At 31.7% G+C, this 14,839-nt stretch overlaps 1 protein-coding gene across 1 annotated transcript in view; it reads right to left on the bottom strand.

Annotated features, from left to right (window-relative positions):
• Positions 1–14,839, bottom strand: part of LOC143084163 (uncharacterized) — a 120,744-nt gene that overhangs the window by 4,882 nt on the left and 101,023 nt on the right. The window contains exons 109-121 of the mRNA XM_076260570.1: positions 14,329–14,477; positions 12,569–13,061; positions 11,807–12,015; positions 10,961–11,147; positions 9,871–10,041; positions 7,407–7,811; positions 6,851–7,001; positions 5,842–5,978; positions 5,132–5,214; positions 4,418–4,607; positions 3,649–3,766; positions 2,897–3,104; positions 440–634 (exon numbers count right to left, since the gene is read on the bottom strand). Of these exons, the coding sequence (XP_076116685.1) occupies positions 440–634; positions 2,897–3,104; positions 3,649–3,766; positions 4,418–4,607; positions 5,132–5,214; positions 5,842–5,978; positions 6,851–7,001; positions 7,407–7,811; positions 9,871–10,041; positions 10,961–11,147; positions 11,807–12,015; positions 12,569–13,061; positions 14,329–14,477 (2,696 nt within the window). The remainder of the gene's footprint in view (positions 1–439; positions 635–2,896; positions 3,105–3,648; positions 3,767–4,417; positions 4,608–5,131; positions 5,215–5,841; positions 5,979–6,850; positions 7,002–7,406; positions 7,812–9,870; positions 10,042–10,960; positions 11,148–11,806; positions 12,016–12,568; positions 13,062–14,328; positions 14,478–14,839) is intronic.

Raw genomic sequence — 14,839 nt, 5'->3', positions numbered from 1 at the left:
ATATTACATGTAAATAACTTTCCAGTTTTACCTATCATTGTCAATACAAAGTAAAGACACATCTGGTTGATATCTACAAACTGTTTATTATAAAATGGCCTTTCACTTCCTGAAATATATAGCCTAGCATTCATTTTTCAGAATTGTTGAACATTATAAAGAAACTTTAAAAAATTGTTCCTGTTAACTTTCTTTTAAAATTTTAAAAGCAGTTCTTTAAGGAGATGATTGAAAATAAAAAAAATAAAAAATAGGCACTCAGAAAATAAAGTAACAACAGAAGATCACATAATGTCAAGAATAGTTGTACATAAACTAATGAGACATCTTCAGTCGGACTTGATGTAGGCAATCAATTCTATAGATCTGTTGCAATTTTTATATGTATGACCAGGTTCTCCTCTCCTTAATTTACTTACCTTTGTTTATATATTCTTACCTGTAGACTTTCTGTACATGGCTGTACATCAAAGGGAGCTATATGTTTCTCTGTCAGAGTGTGGTTACCATGTGATGGTTCATTCACCTCAATATGGAGGCTATCACTTCTATCAATATCATAGGCACCAATCAGTGCTGTATATGACTTGTTCCATTTCTCTTTGTTAAATGTATTCATCTGTTCCAGATATACCTAAACACATTTCACATCAGGAAATAAATAATCTATTACCACTAACTTCACCATTTCCCTCCAAATTTGCACACAATCAATATATCAAAAATTAATACCATTATGGTGACTTGAATAACACCGGTATCACTCAGATTACAATTCTACCTTGACAGATAAGTTTGTATTTAGCCTATAAAATACTTATTTAGCCTTGAGAATTGAAAGGTCAGTTTCCCATTCATACAATAGAGGTTGATAAATTTGGCTTCATGCCATTTACCTTGTCCAAAATTAAGGTGACTTTATTGTTATTGTGATATTGTTAAAGTACAAAAGAACCCTATATTCTGACCAATACTTAAAACTTTGTGCATCTTGATTTAATTGTTAAAAATCTGTTAATGTTGAATTTTAGGGGTTATTTTAGGCCTTTTAATTGCATATTTCTTTACATGGTAGTTTTTTTTTTCAGATATAAAAAAAACTATCTGCTTGACTGTTATAGAAATAGACTATGCTTGCAGGGTCTTGTTTTTTGTTTACACCAAATCTGACAGATTATAATTAAGTTGCAAAATATTTTAAATGAGAGCTGAAATTTTTTTCTATCTTTAAATGTGCATTGAACACTGTTGAAGGTTAAAATAATCATAATGTGAACAGGAATGAAGAAAACATCTTGGTCCCAAAAAAAAAACATCATCAACCAGGATATAATATTCCAAATTTTAATTTATTATACTAATATCAGTTGAAATCTCAAGCCACTATTTTGCATGTTTACAATGTAGGTCATGTCCCAACAGAAAATCAATGAATTTGACAGTACAATGTACTCTTAGCACAAACACATAAGGTCACTGTGAAATAGACATCTAGGGCAAGAAACAGTCAGTTATACCAAACCAGTTTGACTAGATGTCTAGTTTAAAACCAGTTTGACTAGATGTGTCCTATATTTTGACAATGTAAATGACATGAGGACCTGCATGGGTTTTTTAATATCTGTATTCTTTAAATTTTTAGGGCATTTTTCTTTTAATAGCCTTAAAAATAACTCTCATTCTGTAAAGCAAATTCTCATGAAAATGATTTTACTATATAGTCTTTCTGTTACAAGATTATTTATCAATTATGCACATTGATCATTATATTATCGGTATTGCATTACAGCAAGGATTTGTATATCTCACTATACAAATCCTTGATTACAGTTACCTTAGTTTCCTTTTTATTTTGCACATTTATTCTTTATACTTTTGCACCACATTAAATTATTCTCTATTCTTTATTTTGATGTTCATTTTCTCTATTCTCTATTTTTTGTTGCTATTACATTTATTCTCTATTCTGTAAACCCCATTCTGACCCTTATAGGTAAACTTCTATTGTATGAATGGGATAAACTGACCTTTCAATTCTCAAGGCTAAATAAGTATTTTATAGGCTAAATACAAACTTACCTGTCAAGGTAGAATTGTAATCTGAGTGATACCGGTGTTATTCAAGTCACCATAACATCTAATTTTAATAATGGAACCAACAAAATTTTAATCTTTTTTGCCTCCTATCATGGATTACGACAATAATTACCAATGTATACATGTATATCCAAATGCACAAAATAAGATGCAAAACCTATTGAAGAATAAATATGTCAATTTCAGCTAATGTCACTTAACCAAATTACATAACTAGGCTTCTTGAAAGAACTGAGACATATAAATCAATCTTCTCCCGTCTTTCTTACACCAATAAAAGTATCGTGGAGAACCAAAGGGACTCAACATCAAGATGGACATTGTCACTAGTCTGTACAAATCCCAGAATGCATGCCATTGCTGTTACTTCTAAACTCCATCTAAACCTAGAAGTAAGCATTGTAGGATAGATATTTCACAGAGAGATTTGACATTGATGGCCCTGACCTACTTTGCACACCATTTCATACTTCTCCAGTATCCATGCCAAATCCAGAGGCCATTCAAACTGTCTTTGCCTAACTAGAACAGCTACCCACTCCATATCAACCTCAACTACCAGGTCAGAGCAAAATGAAAGTGAAAGAACAGCAGATCCAAAAGGTCATTCTAGTCTGCAATATCTACCAAGATGGTTGGACGTTAAAACCCAACATCAGTCAATCAGTTTTTCTTATTGTATAGGTCTATGTTTATTTTAAGTTTAATTCAATACCAGACATGTTCAAGTACATTCTATTTACCATAAACATTACATTAAAAACTTTTACACATTTATCAAGTTTAATAAAAAAATTACCGGAATGGCTTCAGTAGGATCTGAATGCATGACAGACTGACCATGCTGTGTAACAAACATCACTGGAGGGTCGTTAACATCTATAACATTGATGGTCACTGTGACGGGTGTGTCAGCTGGTGGAATGTCTGGATCTGATTGGTTCTCCTTTAGTATGATAGGGATAGATTCCACTCCATAACAATCTTTACAAGGTGTATACAGCAGGCTATAAAAAATTAAAAAATCCTTACTCATTAAACATAAAATATTCACACCAAAAAACAAACACACTCAGGCGGTATTTAAATCAAGAACTTCAAATCATTACAAAATCAGTTTGCTGTTTCCGTGTGTACATTAAAGCAAAAAAAGAACTTTGAAATCTGAGTAAAAACCCTTATTTGGTATACATGTTAGAAAATTCACATCATTGTGTTCTCAGTTTCAAGTTAACGCATGTGACTAAACTTCATGGTAAACCATCTTTAACCAAAACTTAAAGCTGATATGGCATGGACAGCTGCACTTCCAAACAGATAAATAGACACACTTGGTGGAAGAAACATACGGTTATCCCTCTGCTACTGTTGATGGTGCATAAAAACAAGGTCACAGCTTAGGACATATCTATACAATAACTGTATAAGAAATGAAAGAATTAAGGAAAGAGTGATTAATAATGTGATGAACAATGTAAACAACTAGTAAATTTCCCTGCCAAATTCCTTCAGAGCAGATGGTTTTCACTTTTATTTATAATTTTGACTTACATTCCATCTTCAGTTAGTAGGGGTTCTGACATTTTATATCCAGTAAAACTATCATCTAAAATAAACTGAATCTCTTCTCCTTCATCATCAAATGCCTGTAAGGGATACTGTAGGGTACCTAGAAAACAATGTTAACATTAGTATATACTCTTCCTAACTTATAATTAATTGCTCTTGAAAATTAGACCATTGAATGAATTTCTGTATCAGGCAGCATGATAGTATTCCATTATTTTATAAGATATAATATTTTCAAAAGATATTTAATGAAAAATAATTCTTGGAGATCTTCATTTTCATACTAAAACACTATTTGTAATGGATCCTAGAGAGTGGAATAACAGGTATTCACTTTGTGCTAAAATTAAGTCCTCTGTAAATGAGGCCTCAAACAATTGGGGTTTTCCTCAATCCATCAAAATTGGTATTTTAAAAACTAAATAAATCTACAGTTTAATTTAGTATTAATTTAGTGTTATGCTACCCAAGAGTAAAGTCAAGCAGATGTATCAGAACACTCACACAGACAACGTCTCTGGTACCGTATAGCGGGTTATTTTTCGCGGATGTAAAATTTCACGATTTTCATTGAATAAGGTATACAAAATATTTTGGCGGATTCAAAACTTTTATCAATACCTTTGCATGTACACTTTTAAATTAATGGAATTTATTTTGGCCATTTTGTTCTATCCACAAAAATAAGCGAAAATTTACACCCAGCTGTACAGTATTCTTTAATATAACACCAACTATTACTTTAACTAACCTGAATCCTCTTCTATAGTAACATTATCTGAACTGATGAGCCAAGGTGGGGAATTATAGATTCCTTTACTGAGGGATACCAGTATATACTGGGTTTCTGTTGACAGATAAGGAGTTGTCACTTCAGCGGATCTCTTCTTCCTGTTGGACTTTTCCTGTTTGTTTTCATGTTCAATCCATGTATTACAAATCTACAATAAAGGCAATTGATTTAAACTATAGTTCTACCATGAAGATTTATGAGGAAGAAATGGACACTACTTTTAATTTTACCCATTGTGTTTTAATTCTTAAGGGACATTTTGACTGATTGTGGATTCACAGGTTGCTTGATGTAAGCATAATAGTAGACGCTTACTCTATCAACACCCCAGTCTAAATTTTTTTCATTTTTGTGTGTTACCTTGATTTTTAATAGTTCTTTATAGATAAATGAGATTTGATATCTGCAAAATACAGTTGCCTGATATTATAAAGAATAATATGATTATTTTTCTTCACTTGTTATTTAATCTAGACATACAAGCTATTGGGCTATATTTTTAAAAACAAAATTCAAAGAGAAAAATAAAAACTTGTGTAACAGCAACATATAAAACTTTTATAAATTTTGGTATCAAAATAATATAAAAACAGATAAATTATGCATATTGCAAAAAGTAGAAATAATATAAATACAATATTTTAACAAAATAGCTAATAAGAATAATGTTACCATAACAGTTATAGTTCCGTCTCCATTGACAACCTCTGAATCCTGACCACAAGTTCTACTAGTTATCTCCCATTGTTGCATTACTGAAACACAGTTTTTCACATAATTTATGGGGTTGTTTCCATTTTACTAAATACAAATTAACTTTAGCTTCATGAAAAATTACTTATCATATTAATTTATAATCTAACTAATTTGATTAATTTAGAAAGGGTAACATGTGCAGTTGATCTACTATTTTCAGGTTGATATGTCCTTGTAACGACCTTATGCAAAGGCTTTAAAAGTGTAATATTTTATGTATCATATGATGTGACTACAAAGTGTCATTCTCAAATAGATTCAATGATTATTCTTTGCCTGGGAAACAAATGCCAGTGAAAATAAATACCTAATTTTAATACCAGCTTTTATTTGTTTGACAGTTTATTTCTAAAGAGTTCCAATGTCCCATTGCCATCTTTCGACTCCAATTAAATTTATTCCATTTTCTTATTAACTCAATAGCATCTTAAGTCTTTTTCTAAACATTGAAATAAATATTGCATACATCATTGTTTGCATTGTTTGCTATAGCACACTTATTCTATAGAATCAAATTATGACCACAGAATCATAAAAAGCTATCTGAAAATAATGTATACTTTTATAGAAAGACTTGACAGTTAACACCATCTGATATTAATACATTAGATAAATGTTATCCTTACTAGGGTTCCAATGCAACAGTGCTGTCTTATTTTCATCATTATCACCAACTAAGTCATTGAATGTGATGTTTACTGGTCCTGGCATTGACAGATGGCCAATTGGTACCAGTGCAAAGGAATAAAAACTGTGCAGTGGCCTGAAATAAGAAACAAATTATGCAAATAAATAGACAAAGATTGATAAATTTTAAACAGATGTTTGACTGATATGTCTTTCCTTAAATCAATCTGTAGTTTAAGATATTCATTCCATCATTGTAATTTCCATTTTAATATTTTAAGTAGAAAACTTCCAATCATATTCTTTCTATACTAGGATTTCTGTATAAGAGAAAATGTTTAAACACTAAAAAAACAAGGATATACTCAAGGTATTTTGAAGATTTCATTACATTATGTTGCAGAATTTAATTTATTGAACCGAATCTACAAATACATCAATTTTCCACAGCTTAGCTCCAATTTAAGTTGTTTGTGATCCAACCTATTCCTGTATACTTAATACCATACACAACAAAACAGATAATATTCCCCAAATTAACTGGATTGTCCAATCTTTGAATTACAAAAAACAAAGATGTGTATCTATTTATTATACCTACATTTTTCTGGGTACTTAATATGCAAAGAAAAAGGAAATTACAATCAGAGCACATAATTACGATATTCCTCAAAGCAGGTTGTTTTAGGACTTTGGCCAGGGTATCTTGTATACCCCTTGACAGAGAATATTGTGACTTGTGATGGACCTTATTTTTCCCATCCCAGATAATTTTGAGACTTGCGTCAGATTATCTAATCATGTAGAACTGAAGTTCTATATAATTGTCAGCTTTATTGTATCACCTAGCGCTCTGTTGACTTGACTATTCTATGTCTTCAACTATTGGTTAAAATGTCTGACCAGGTGACCAGCTTGATTTAATGAAACAAATTTTAATTTCGTCAGAATTTTGAATGAACAGCAATACGTTGAGAAAAACACTTATAACCAAGACACATATCATACCTTTTATATAATAATCTTTCCACCATATCTGATGTGGTATCTGGGTTAACTATGTAGGGCTGGAAGTGAGGAGATGAGTCTGACCTATAGTCTGTTATCAAGTCTTTTTCCTCTAGTGGCTGCATCATTATACTCTGGCCTGACTCAAGTCCTACAATATCAGATCAGTATTAATTAATGTAAAACATTAAAAAAAAGAATATGTAGTATGATTGCTTATGAGACAACTATTCACAAAAGACCAAATGATGTGGATGTAAGTAAATTTATCAAGTCTATTTTTAAAATAGTATTTTGGAGCTTAGATCTAACTACTCTTCTGCAACATAATTCTGATTGTCCTCTCCCCTTCAGATATGAAGAAGTTATACATGATTAATCTTATGCTGAAAAAGTCTTCTTGAAAGAGGAAAACTTAGCTAGCTATATTATCATATGAGATGACTAAATGGAATGGAAGTAACTATATCAAGTCTATTTTAAAATCAGCCTGTCAAATTGTGTTTAAATCAGCCTAAAAGGTTTAGCAATCCACCAGCTAAACTAATATACATACCATCAGGTGTAGTTATAGTTAGTACATCAACACTTCGCTTTCTCCGTGTAGAATTAGATGAGAATGAATGGACCAATTTAATGGCTCCTCCATTAACAGATGTCTGTAACACTGCCTTTTTGTCAGTGATAGTGATAGAGCCTAGAGATTTGTTGGTACACAGCATTGCATCATTACAGACCCTCATTGTCATAAACAATGTCCGACCTGGTTCCATGTGGAAGACATTGGTACTTGTGTCTGTTGCATTGTTATCATTAGGACGTAGTTCTGATAATTGTCTGATTTTATGATCATTTATGTACAGCCAACCATGTTTTATTATAGCAGAGCCGGAAATATTATAGCCTACCCACAAACAGGGGAAAATGTCATCATTGTCTTCTGATGTCCCAATACACATATCTACAAAATCAAAAGTTTTGAAAAATACTCATTTTAAACTAAATATAAATATAACCAAGAAGGTGAAGTTTTATAGTTGTATTGGTTGGTACTGCTGTGGAAAAAAGTCATACATAATTAATCAACACATTGTTTATTTTTTGATATTTTTAAATAAATGGATTCTTTGTCTAGATTTCAACAATTATCAATTGGAGGTTTGGAATCCCCTCTTCATTGAAACTACGATCATTAAAACCACAAATGGTTTAATCCACTTTACTTTATATTCTAATAATCCAATTATATTTTGATACTAAAACTATTAACAACTTTTAAAGATGTATGTTTATGAAATATTAATCACAGACATGTTACCAGCTAGGGCAGACACCTACACATCTTCCTAATGTTACTAACTCTTTCAAAGCTACACCAAAAAATAGAAAAATGGCTGCTGCTGCAGCATTTTTTTTTTATTCATTCATTACAACTTCATACTGCTGTATCTTTTTTATTATAAAATCAAATCAAATCAAATAATTTTATTGGTGTAAATTCCTATACAGAAATGATACCAGCCGACATTTACAAAATACAAATACAAAAATAAACAAACAAACAAATAAAAAAAAAAAAAAAAAAAAGAAGAGATTATAAGAGATACAGACAAAGTTAGTGCATGAAAAATGCTCAGGAAATTTTTAACAGGCTCCCTGCATTTTCAGGTAATTAATAGGTAAAGGTTGCACTTTGTAAATACAGCTTTTTCTCAAACCACGCCTCTTTTGGGGAGATTTAAAATATTCATAGAAATTTAATTTTGTTTACATACTGGTTCCCAGTTATGCTCTCTGTGTTCCATCTCATAGAGACATAACTTGGGAATGTTACCAGTAAAAATACATGTACATATTGTTTACATTGAAATCTGTGGTAACCCTTCATTCGAGGTAGGGGTAGTTAAGAAAATTAGTGTTAGTTTAAACTCTGAAAAGTTCAGGGCATATAAACGTTGAAATTATGCCACACAGCCCTATATTTTGACTTTGAAAAAAATTGAAGTGCATATGAACTTTCCATTCTAGGATAAGATTTTTTTCAAAACTTCATAGTAAAAGTGGTACAGTTTTAGCCATAAAAAGAGTTCCAATGGGAAATTGCATTGTCAATATTTACAGAAATGCAACCTAAAAGGTGTAAATTATTGTATTCAGGTTGAATTTTGAATAAAAACGACTTTTAATCTTCATTTATTTTGTTGTTTTATCTGCCATATAATACAGGAGACACCAGGGGCTCAATTCCATATTGTATTGCACCATAAACAACGTATAATGTAATCATGGCGCAAATAAGTGGCACTGTCCTCAAAATTTTCAGTCAACCTCCGTTTCACCCCTTTTTCTACGTCTTGTAAAAATTGATCAAATCATATTCCTCACACGAATTGAATGTAATAAACACATTGATATAACTGGGAACCTATTAACTAACAAGTTGTGAGTTTTGCCATAGAAATGCTGAAATATTTCCATATTTACAGCGCCGTTTTTGATTTCCGCTATTAGCATTTGTCAAAATATTTGTTTTTATTTTCCTTCTACCGCATGATTTTACCATAAAAATTTCTGGGATTTCAAGCGCAAACTGAACCTTGTATATCCTCCATTCATACCAGCCAAAAAGAAGAGAGGATCTGAATGAAAACCGAATGGTTTAAGAGTCTGGATAAAAAAATCCATTGTCATCGCGGCAAATGCTGCAAATAGCAGTAGTGGACGGCGTACAACATCGTGGCATATGCAGTGTATAGCATTGAAAGGGCTTATTTATCTTTTAAGTTTAACTATTTCTCAACCCTGAATACTGTGGATTCATATGTTTTATGGAAGATGCATAAATGAATTTTGTGGATATTTGTTTTCATGGTTTTGAAGAAGTATGAACACATGTTTTATAGAAAATTTGTATTTTGTTGCAAATTATAATTTGTGGTTCACTTATTCCCACAAAATGCACAAAAATTGGTATCAGACAAATCAAAATATTCACACTAGTGAACTTGTGGATGTCTTACCATATCTAGTGACTGATTTATCCTCACTGACTGAAAAGGTAAACCCTATACTAGTTGGATCTGTACTTTCCTTAGCATCTGAAGGTGTGACAGGGTGAGGGAATTCTGTAGCACCTGGTATTGTATTGTTTATATCATCTACCAATGGGGGTTCAAGTAAGACAGTCACTCCTGAAATTATACATGTTTTATAATACTATTAAGTCAAAGATTAAATAATTGTTGTAAAAAATAAATAAAAGGGGAATGTGTCCAAGGCATACAGATGATGCCCCCGCTTGCATATAAAGATACAAAGGGTCATAATTAAACAATGGTAAAAGTGACGCTACCAAATTCATACTTGTTCTGAGTATTATGGGTAATAAGCTTTCTGCATAAGTTTCATAACATTTGATCAAGGCAAACTTAAGTTAGAGAACAGAAACAAAACATGAAGCAATTTTTCCATTTGTCAAGGGCCATAACTCTAGAATTGTAAAAGTGACTACACCACAATTGTAACTTGGTCTGTGTTTTCTGGTAATTTGCATTGTGTATAAGATTCATAACAATTAATTGAGGCAAACTAAAGTTAGAAAAAGAAAACAAAAAAATTCATCAGTTTTCCATTTGTAAAGGGATATAACTTTAGAAAAGTATAAGTGAAGCTACTTTAATTCAAACTTGATCTGTATTTTGTGGTAATAAGCATTGTGCATAAGTTTCATAACATTTGGTTGAGGTAACTATAGATAGAGAAGGGAAACCAATTCTGGGATGAACAGACAGACATACAGACTGGTAGAAGAAGAAGTTCTTAGACAACACCTTGTGAGAAATTGGTCTATTTTCCAGAAAAAGGGAAATGTGAAAGGGTTTATATATGGGAAGTAATTCTGTATCTCTATAAATGCAAAGTGTTGTCCTTACAACATACAGCAAGTTCTTTGTATTTCATGTTCTGTTGTCTTTTGTACGTCTAACAAAATTTTCAAATCTTCAAAGTTTTCTTTCTTTTTAAAATTAAGAAGCATTAGACTATTTTGACTGAGACTTGATATTTCATTAATATATATTATACATATAACAATTAAAGATCCTAGCTGACCTGTAGTATCATTCCACTGTGTTGCCTGTCCTCCACCATTTACACATCTGATTGATACATAGTACGTATGGTTATGTTGTAATATGCCTTCAAATGAACTGTTTATAGCTGAAGCATTGAGGCCTACAGATGTAAAGGGTTGTAATTCTTCTCCACCTGTTGTATTACCAATAGCCCAGAAACTTTCCTGAAAATATATTCATAAGATGAACTGGAGGGCCATAGGCAAGATTTTGATAAAAATACCAACAATTTTAATGTATTTCTAGAAGTAAAATAAGTTTTCTAATTAAGTGAAAAACAATACATTTTCATGATTATTCTCTTTTTTATCTTGTATAGTAAAAATAAATAATCCTTTAAAAAGAAATGAAAGGTGAGATCTACTACCACATATATGGGGTCATAAAACCCCTTTCTAACATAAAGAAATTTCACTGCAATATTTATTGATAAATATCTTTGTTGCAGTTCATCAAGGCAAATGCAAGTTACTGGTATTGTTTAGAAATTTGAGATTCATTGTTTCTGTTTAAAATTAAGAAAGCAGCTAGGAAATAATGAAAGGGAATCTAGTTTCTTGCATTGTCAATATTTACTTAAAACATTGGAACATAACTGTGAAACAATAAAAAGAAAACCTTTTCAAAGTCAAATATGTTGACAGTGATTGCCTTTTGTCATATCTTAATATTTTTTTGTCATTTTGTCTGCCTTTATATGCAAATCTCCTGATAATATCATTTATTTTGTTTGTGTCAATGGGTTGCTGTCCCTATTTCTATTATAAATCCAATTTCTCCATTGAATCATTTATGTATTTATGAATGTATGAGATAAAATTACCTTGACAGAACTTTCCTCATCCAAACATCTCCAGAATGCTTTAATGGTACTGTTGGAAGCCTGGTAAACCACTGGTGTAAATTCTCCTTGTGATACATCTATATATATCTGGGTCATGACATCTGGGTCAAATATCGGTGAGGTCATATCAACATAGAATCCATCAGATGAGGCCATTTTATTGATTCCAGAACCAAGAACTGCCTTCACTATAAAACAAAGAAATACCTTTCAGGTTTAAATGTTATTGCATAGATATTTAGATATTTTTGCCCCAAAGTTGGTCCTCATGGCAAAAAGCGTCAATTTTGACGTTTTTACGGTCTTTTCCTCGACATGGATATCCGAGGGATACTAATAGATGCATCCAACTGTAGTTTACATGTACAGTGGACCCCAGAGAACACATTTATTACAAAATAGGTAAGTTTGAAACTGATCTGGGTACATCTGTCTAAAGAAGGTCATTGCACAAAAATTCAGAAAATATCTGATTTTTTCCGATTTTGAACTATAACCCAATAATGTCCGATTTCAATTTTTGAAATTCGTATTTGAGCTCAAAATGAACATTAAAAGTGAGAACAATGACAATCAATAGTGAAAGATTGAGGAAACATGCATACACTTCAATTAAATGGCATAACAATGACCTCAAAATGTATGGAGCACCATTGGTGCCTAATAACAGTGGTCTGGGTAAGGCCGTAATATTACCGCCCCCGCATGGCAAGGGTTAAAACAGCTTTGAATTTTACTTACCAGTGAAGAAATATATTAATGTTTTGTTGATTTGATGTCCTGTGTCATTGGTTACCAGGGCAACAGATTTCAGATCAAGATTGTTTAAGGTGAAGGTCATATCTACATATTCATTAGCATTACAGGTTGCATCACAGTTATATTTAGAACATTCTCCATAGCAGGGAATGCATGGTTTTATAACTTCTCTAAATGGTGCAATGTCTGTCAACAACTTGTCACTTCCAATTCCCACTTCATATCGGAGGATTGGATTGGTTCCTCCTCTAAAGGGGTCACCATAGCGACACAATGATCCTGGAGCAGGAGGCATGACTAGATCTTTGAAGTATGCCTTAGTAGAGAATACATTAAACATATCAGTTATATCTGGCACAAAGTTGTCTCTGTTCCACACATGCAGAATTAATTTAGTGGAATCACTTAGTGGAACTATTCCACAAATCCTTGTCAACTGATCCTCATCCACATGTACTGTCATGCACCAGTTCAGCTACAAAACAAAAGAATGAATTCACTTTTGTACATACCAATGGTTTATATATTTTGTAATGTCTTAGAATGATGTTAAACAGGAGACATTTATGAATTCACTTCTGTGTAATGACTTAACATTTATAGAATGAAATTCAAAACAGTGTGGCTGTGGCCATTGATTGACACATTAAATTCATCCATTGACTGGGACAATTTAGGTGAACGTTTGTATGTAACGACCACTGCTCACTATGTACTTTTTAAAGACACTTAAACTATGGGGTCACCAAAGTTTCTCAACACCTTAATAAAGTAATTCGAAAAATATTCAGAAGTAACACGATGTTTTGATTTATATCAATTATATAAATAAACACATAAAGGTTATTCCTGATTAATTTGTCGAATTATTTTATAATTAAAGGCGTTAAGAAACCTTTGGTGACCCCACAGTTTAAATGTCTATCGTAGGTACGTTGTGAACAGTGGTCGTTACAGACAAACGTTCACGTAAATTGTCCCAGTCAATGGATGAATTTAATGTGTCAATCAATGGCCACAGCCACACTGTTTTGAATTTCATTCTAATTTATGACAGAATCTAACAGATATAAAGAGTAAATTTTAGATGCATCTACTGATCCAGAGTACCTGAGTTCACCAACATATTCTGGTTGGGATTATCTTTTCAATCTTGTTCGAGTTTATGTTCATAATTCTAGACCCATGTAAAACATACCTGCTTTGGTTTTTTTCTAGTTTATAAATCCAAAAGGGAAAACATCTACCTTAAATGATTTGATTTGTATCTTTTCATGTAGAATTAAAAAAAAAGAAAGTCAGTAATGTAACTACATCTTGAACATGTTGTATGAAGAAAAGATTGAATAATAAACAAAATATAGTACCAACCAAGTATTCTTTTAAAGTAAGTAAGAAGTAACATTTATACTTAGCTTCAGAGGCTTGCTGGAGAGCAAAAATAAATTCACCACAGTTTGCACGTTCAGTTCAATTTCAATAAAGTTTCCAGTTATTTCTTTTTATATAATGTAGAAATAATGATTTTTGTGGGGGTTAAAATTTTGTGGTTTTGTCTCTAAATTTGACTTCAAGGGAATTCAATTTTGAGATTTAAAACATGTAAAAGTAACATTCTTGTTATGGTTTGATATCATGAATAATGTCTATCTATAACAAATTTAAAACCCCAATAAAAATTTCTGCTTTTACAGTATCCAATTTCTACACTAATAATTATGAATACTATAACTTAATATTACATCTACAGCTTCCTCCTTCTCAGCACTAATCTGGATTCTGTATCTATGGAAAGTAGCAGATGGGTCAAAGTTGACAGGTATATTTGTTTTCATAACCCTAAAAGTGTCATTGAATGTTCTGCACCATGTTACAATGTGTGGAGAGGCACCTATAACCAAAATGTAAATAGTAGTCAACAAATTAGTAAATACTTATACAGTATAATGTTTTATATTTGCAGGAAGAGAAAGGTTTTATCTTATATATGCTGCAAAACTAGAAGCTACAATTCATCATAGATTTTCAATAAACTAGAAGAGACTTTCTAGATATGAAAATACAGAATTTTGGACTTTAAATGTGTGTTGATCGCTGAATTAATGAATGCATGCTTAACACAAGCTTGCCCACAATCAGAACATGCTACTTTCATTGAATTGTTTCTGTTGTTTGGTTGCTGTCTTATTGATATATACACATAGAGTATCATTTGAAAGCAGTTTGAACTCAGTTTAATTCAAGATGTAGCTG

The sequence above is a fragment of the Mytilus galloprovincialis genome, chromosome 7 (genome assembly GCF_965363235.1).
Source record: "Mytilus galloprovincialis chromosome 7, xbMytGall1.hap1.1, whole genome shotgun sequence".
Lineage (NCBI taxonomy): Eukaryota > Metazoa > Mollusca > Bivalvia > Mytilida > Mytilidae > Mytilus > Mytilus galloprovincialis.
The sequence above is the reverse complement of the archived record's forward strand: the minus strand, read 5'-3'. Positions and strand labels throughout refer to the sequence as shown.